Genomic DNA, 7081 nt, shown 5'->3' with positions numbered 1-7081 from the left:
ATGATGGAATTTTTACTCTACTTTTTCCTAGACCCAAGTACAGGTGACAGTGTTCATGACACATTCCTCCACTAATTTCCCATCTTCCAGTTTTCTTGTTACTGTGCTTTCCTTCCCATCCCATTCTTGATATTGAACCAATGCACCATCTATAAAGTTACAGTCTGAGCTTTTCTGCCTTCAGCTGTAGTTTCTTCAAACTTCTCTCCTAAGTTACATGAAAACTGTTGTTTTCATCGTGCTCTCAGTTTTTATGGTAAGGTTTTTGCTGTCAAAAGTGATGACACAGTCGGGTTTGGCCATGGCACCCATTTTTTGCAGAGCCATTCTCCTCCTTCCTTCATGTACTCATCAAAGCCTTAGCTCTCTACCAAGTGCCACCTCCCTACCAGCTGCTGAATGGTGGCCATGGTGGGCCGGGCAGCGTGCTAAGTGGGCAGAGCATAGTGCAGGGTGGGCAGCATGGCCCCAATGACTAAAGTTTTGGTATAAAAAGTTTTATTGGAATGCAGTCACACCCATTCTTTTATGTATCATCTATGGCTGCTCTCATGCTATAGTGACAGATTTGAGTAGTTCTTAGAGACCATGTGGCCCTCAAAGCCTAAAATATTTACTATCTGCCTCTTTACAGGAAAAGTTTGCCAACCATTGGTCTAAAGGAATCAAATTCCAGGGAAGGATTAGCTCTTCCTAGGTCAGAAAACACCAATGGAGAAGTTTGGCTGAATTTTATGTATTTTTCCCAGGATAACCCTTATTTTTCTTGGGACTGTCATTTTCCACAACTGGATCTTCTTTTTTTGATTCGATTTTTTTTATCATAGTTAATTAATAGTTATTAGTGAGCTAAAAAAATCATGTTAAAGGCAAAATTAATTCATGTCCCTCTTTAAGTCTTGGTCACAAGATATAATATTAGAAAACTCTGTCTTTTTCTGAGAAACTACACTTCAGAGTCAAAACAGGGATGTAGGTTCCTGATGTTGACAAGAGGTTAGCACCAAGAGAAACTGTACTTAAAACAATTTGGTTTAAACAGCTCGTGTTTATATTTCCTTCAGCAAGTTCAGTGGTGACTGCAAACGGTCAAGGATGAGCATTGAAGGCATTGCTGCCTCTCTGGGGGCTGACTAGTCTCACTGCCCAAATGTTCTCCACTCACTGATGTCTTTGCCCGCATCTTCACTGGAAGGAGGAAGCCACTCCTTATGGTCAGCATTTGCTGGTCTGTGATCAGTTAAGCACACCAGAGCGATGCAGGGAGTCAATGTTAGGGGTCTGGCAGGCCAGTCTGTTATGCTAATTAGGAAGTCTAGACACTCTGGGTATGCCTCGTGTTTTTATTTGTTATTGCATCAGCTCTGCTCTCATTGGTCATGCTCTAAATTATATAAGCCATTACATCATTGGTTATATAAGTTGTTTACATAAAACCTTTTTGACTTCAGGGAACAACAGGTGTTAACCTCCTTTGTGTGAGATAGCCATATGCTTATCTGTAACATGTTTGCAATGTTAACTATTTTTGAAAAAAATATGTTTTCAAACAGGAGATCAGTTTCAGTGGAAAAGCTTGTATGCCACTTATAATTATAGTAAGTGGATTTTACTCACGCCTATCAAAATGTAGGAGAATACATCCTTTACAGAAAATTCATTTCATATATCATAAAGCCCCACCATTATTTAGTTTACTTAAATTTAATCTGATATTGCTATTTTTCTATGTTAATATAATTTAATGTAGCATATGAACATAAAAGTGATTTTTGTAAATTTAATTTGAATATCAGATTATTTTTACTAGAAGTACAATAACATGAACTCCATGGAAATATTTTTCTGTATTATATTTGACCGTTAGCTAATCATCAGTTTGATAGCCAAGCAAAATTGCATGTTATAGGGGAATTTTCCAACTGGAACAAAATTTAATGAAAGAATATTTAAGATCATCGTTGATTTCCCCATGCTTACTACTCACCATACTTCTACAAGTCCTGTCAACTTTAAAATAAACCTTGAATCCATCCTCTTATCTTTATCTCTTCTTTATCTCCTGCCTCTTTCCCAGTCAAGCCATTTTCATCTTTTAGTCAATATTTTAATCAGAATAGGTTATATTTACAGTAATAAATTAACCTTCTAATCTCAGTAGTTTACCACAGCAAAGGTTTACTATGGCTTACATAAAGTCCAGTGTGGTTTGGTCTGTGACCCTACGCCATCTTGTAGCTATACTGTCTGCACTAGAGGCTTTGAAGTTCGTCAGGTGGACTGGAATGACTAGGTCACTTTTTCTTACAGCCCATTGGTCAGAACTAGTCACATGGCTCCAACCTAAGTGCAAAGAAGTCTGGGAAATGTAGGACATGAAATATTTGGAGATCATAATTTTATGTGCCATGCCCAGATTATTATACTATCATCCTAATTGGTTACCTTATTTCCTCTCACATCACACTTCAGTGCTTTCTCTACTAGTAACCAGAGTGCTCAGAATAAATGTTTCTGTTACTATCTTGCTAATAACTTCTGTTTTGCATAAAATTCAACACTTTACCCTCACCAGTGCAACTACTGTATGATCTTGCCCTTGCCTTCCTCTCACTAATCTCATGATTGGCAATTGGTGTTATCAAATATTATCTGTGATTAGTGTGTTTTGAATATGCATTCTCTTTTACTTTGTCCATAGTTATGACAATGTGATTTAAGTGTCAAATTTACAAAATCACAATAATGACGAGAAACTGAATAAATAATAATATCAAGAGAAGTCCTCTAATTTATATTAAGGTTTCCTCAATCACATTGTATACAATTAGGATCTTAAAAAAAAAATAGCCTTTTGGGAATATTGATGTAATGTAAAATCCTGTTATAATGGATAAATTCTGTATAGTAAACTTAAAATCATTGTGTTCAGTTTCTCTGACAATAAATGATCTCTTAAATGTTATCTCTGGCCAAAGTTAATATGGAAGATTTTCCATTATGATTAAATGTGCTTTTAAAAAATTAATAAATTTTATTTTTTAGAGCAGTTTTAGGTTTATAGCAAAATTGAGCAGAAAATAGAGTTCCCATATATCCCTTGTACCTACACAAATATAACCTTCCCCACTATCAATATACTGCCCCAGAGTAGTGCATTTGTTACGATCAGTGATCCTATATTGACACGTCATTATCACCCAAAGTCCATAGTTTACATTAGGGTTCACTCTTGAAGTACATGCTATGGGTTTTGACAATGCAGTTTTTAGACAAGATTTCATAAAGTTTGTGTTTTGCCATTAAGTAGTTATTACCCTTCAGTTGTGCCTTTAACCTCTGTCATGTTTTTCCTTGGCAATCTGCAGCTCTTAATTAATTATCCCAAACACACACACACACACACACACACACACACACACACACACACACACACACACACACANGGTATTTGAATTTATGAAATTGGGAGTGCTCAAATGTAAAACTCAAATGGAAATGCCAGTGACCAAAATATCAGAAGATGATATCAGGAAATGTTGTAAATTTTAGTCTGAAATGTTCGTGTTCTATGTGTAATCCTTGAACTTTTTTCTAAACAGGTCACACTTTTAATGCTAATAACTGAAACCAATAAGAAGAAAAATAACTGCATGTGTATAATTTATGACAATATTTTACAAGCCTAATCCATCAAACATACATGTTATTTTAACCGCACATGTTTTAAATCAGCCAGTCTTTTACAGAGTTAAACTGTACTTTCATGTGTGTATTTTCTGATTGCCAAGGGATAATTAGAAACATGGTTTCAAGTACATTGTAACTAAGATTAATTTAGCAGTCAATTTGTTTTCATTTCAACCCTTTAATTGCTGTTTGCCTAGGGGATAGTGATCCTAGAAGAAAGTCAACTTCCAAAAGACATTTTGAAAAAACAAGTACAATATGCAGACCAAGCACCTTCATTAAACACTACAGGGAATCCTCAGATTCCCCAGGAGAGTCAAGATCCTTTACCAGAACAAGATTTTGAAATGTCACCAAGTAGCCCTACACTACTTCTTCGGAACATAGAAAAACAGGTAATGAGAAGTGAGAGTAAGGTGCCAGTGGCGTGACATAACTTTTCGTCGATTTTATAAATGATTTAAATGAAGGTGTGTATATGCTTGGGGTATGCATTATGAGAGTTGGCAATTTGACATTAAATGCATGTAAAATATTTAGTATATGACTAGTATCTATTATAATATTGATATAATTAAGATTATTTAAATATAATATGTAAAGTATTAGTACATAGCCATAGGGTGATAACTCATTTATACAAGGATTGGAAAAATCTTTTTTCTAACAAAATTGATCATCATTGACTTTTTTCATGGGAAAGAACACTGGTATCACTTAATAAAACTGAATGGTTGATTAATTTAGTGATGGAGATGTTTAGTGAAAGATAATATTGAAATACGGGTTCTTTCATAAAAAAATGATAATGTAAATAGAAAGTCAAATAAGTTCCTAATAAATTACTTCGATTCCAAAGACTTTCCTGGTATTAAATACTATTATGGATGACTCCAGAAGTTTAACTCTTCTGTGTTATATCTGCCCTTTGAAATCAAACCATTTATTTTGATTCAGACANATGTGCAGTGATACCTGTTTTTAATATCATATAGAAGTGCCATAGAGATTACTTAACTCTTATTTTAGGGGTTAGCGGGTCAGAGAAAACATCAGTAAAGAGTTGATCCCTTAGGATTACTTTTGAACACAAATAGCAGTTTGCTTAATGAATCCATGGAACTGGGAAAGAGTATTCCTTAAAGGTTTGAAGGCAAGAAACAACATGATCTTTTTTTAAGAATGACAGGGAAGTATAGGATTCAAAGGAACAGAAAATGTGAGTTGTGCAAGGACAGGAGAGGAAGCTGAAGTGATGAATATTATTTAATGCATTGTAGAATTTGGTGGTGATGTCTATAGGAAGGTGGATAGAAGGCAGAAAGAAAGCCTTGGGCTTACTGGCTCTGTCTGATGGATTTGAGGGAATAGTTTCCTGATGGAAGTTTCCTATTCAATTATTGTAGCTACTGTTTCTCATTTTTAACCCTGTCTTCACTGGGCTTTCAGTTGTAGTGGTTTCCCAGTCCTTTCAAGAGCACCAGATAATTTCTCCTCTCGGATCACTTTCTTTAAAGGATATAATATCACAAGCATTTTTATGGCAAAAAGAGTTCTAAGAATGAATCAAGTTTAAAACAACTTGGAAATTTCCAAGAATGTGGGTTCCAATTAAATTGATGAGTAAATTTTATGTTTGAATCTAGATAGTCTGGTTTATATTGTTTTGACTTGGGAAAAGATATTTTAATATTCTGTATATTCTAAGCATGCTATGTAATTATTAAACATTTTTAAAAGTTTGATTATATGTTTTTATCTATTAGAATAAATTGTTTTAAGAAAATCTAAACTTACCAGTAACAATTTATATGGCCTTACATTTTTCTTTGTTCAGGCTAGATGTGTATCTGGCCCTTTGTTCCCTTAAGAATCATATTTTATGGAAAATGTCATTACAATTATGCTATCAAAATACAATATTTATTTTGGTAGTTTCTCCTTACATTTTTTAGGAATTAAGATGTTTAATTGCTTATTTATGTGAATTGAGTCAATCTATTATTATACTGAATAGGGAAAAAGCACTTTCTTAGNTAGTCTTACAAACTGGATTACAGTAGTGCCCTTGCCAAAAGATAGAGGAGCTAGGGTTCAAATATGCATGAAAGTAAGGCATTATATAAATTCTTTATCATCTCTGGCCTGTGAATGCTGGGAATCAGGTTTTTACCAAGCTGTTTATTTTAATAGACATGTTAAGATCTATATATTTGGTATGCTTATTTGAAATGTAGCAGAACATTCATTTTTTTTTTATAATTTTGACCATTTCTTTAAATTGATTTGGGGATTTAATTCGCTAATCATGATTTCTGTTTTAGCAAAGGAAACTTACATATAGTAAAATGGAGTAGCTACAGTTCGTTACATAGATTTAGATCTAGCACAGCTGAAATGACTTGTCCTACTTGAAATCGGCTTGCATGTAAAAGCCTTGTGTAACAGTGTTTACATGGTGTTAGTATCGCCATTCTTGTTTCCTTTCCTTTGCTGGCCCACTCTTGTTTCAGCCCTTCAGCACTAATAAAGTATTAAGTAGCAAAGGAAATTATCCTACTGCTGGATAAGTAATACTGAGTAAAAACAGGTGTTTGTGGAATAGAAAGATAAGAAAATTAAGTCTTTTTCTTTGATAAGAAGTTGATACGCCATTCTTGTTTCATGTAATTAGATGTTTTGGAAAGGAAATTGGGGTTTTATGACAGGAGCCAAGGAAGTTATTAAGCAGACTCTGTGAAAACTTGATTGCCTTTGTGCTTTGACTAACAGTATATGTCTTGTTTACAGTAACTGTAGTACTGAATGGAAGTGGCTTGTAGACAGAGCAAGAGTTGGCAGCCGATGGACGTGGCTTCAAGCCCAGATTTCAGAGCTAGAATACAAAATCCAACAACTAACGGATGTTCATAGGCAGATTCGTGCCTCCAAGGTATTTTCTGTGTTCTTCTATTTTAAAAAAAACATATTACTGTTTTAGTTTCTCCTCATCCCTCCACACAAAATAATTGTTACAAGCCTTTATAAAAATGATGTTTAGATTTTTGATATATTACTATAAATTGAAGCTATCTTTATAATGCCTTTGTATTTATTATGATCATTTATGCTTAAGCAATTCAGAACTTCTTTGTTGGATTGCAGGTAACAGGATATACATTTTTTGTAAACCTCTACTTTGTTGCCATTTATTTTAACATATGTAAGAAATTCTGAGTGTGTATCTTATTGGAATCTCCTTAGAGTGTTTTTGTTTGTTTTGTTTTTTAAAAAATTATAAACATAAAAAGTTCCAGAAAGCAATATGATGAACACCTGTGTACCTACCCCAAAATTTATTGACTGTAAAATTTTGCCAGTATGGGTTTAGTTTCTGGAATAACAAAGCATT

The 7081-nt window shown here is 34.1% G+C and overlaps 1 protein-coding gene and 1 pseudogene across 1 annotated transcript in view; one reads left to right on the top strand and one right to left on the bottom strand.

The window, feature by feature from the left end:
- Positions 1–7081, top strand: part of KANSL1L (KAT8 regulatory NSL complex subunit 1 like) — a 99574-nt gene that overhangs the window by 41262 nt on the left and 51231 nt on the right. Inside the window, 2 exon segments of the mRNA XM_019656858.1 lie at positions 635–719; positions 3888–4085. Of these exon segments, the coding sequence (XP_019512403.1) occupies positions 635–719; positions 3888–4085 (283 nt within the window).
- On the bottom strand, positions 13–410 carry LOC109390437 (fatty acid-binding protein, epidermal pseudogene; annotated as a pseudogene).

This window comes from Hipposideros armiger, unplaced genomic scaffold, assembly GCF_001890085.2.
Source record: "Hipposideros armiger isolate ML-2016 unplaced genomic scaffold, ASM189008v1 scaffold_268, whole genome shotgun sequence".
In the NCBI taxonomy this organism is placed as follows: Eukaryota; Metazoa; Chordata; class Mammalia; order Chiroptera; family Hipposideridae; genus Hipposideros; species Hipposideros armiger.
This window is presented reverse-complemented; position numbering and strand designations above follow the sequence as displayed.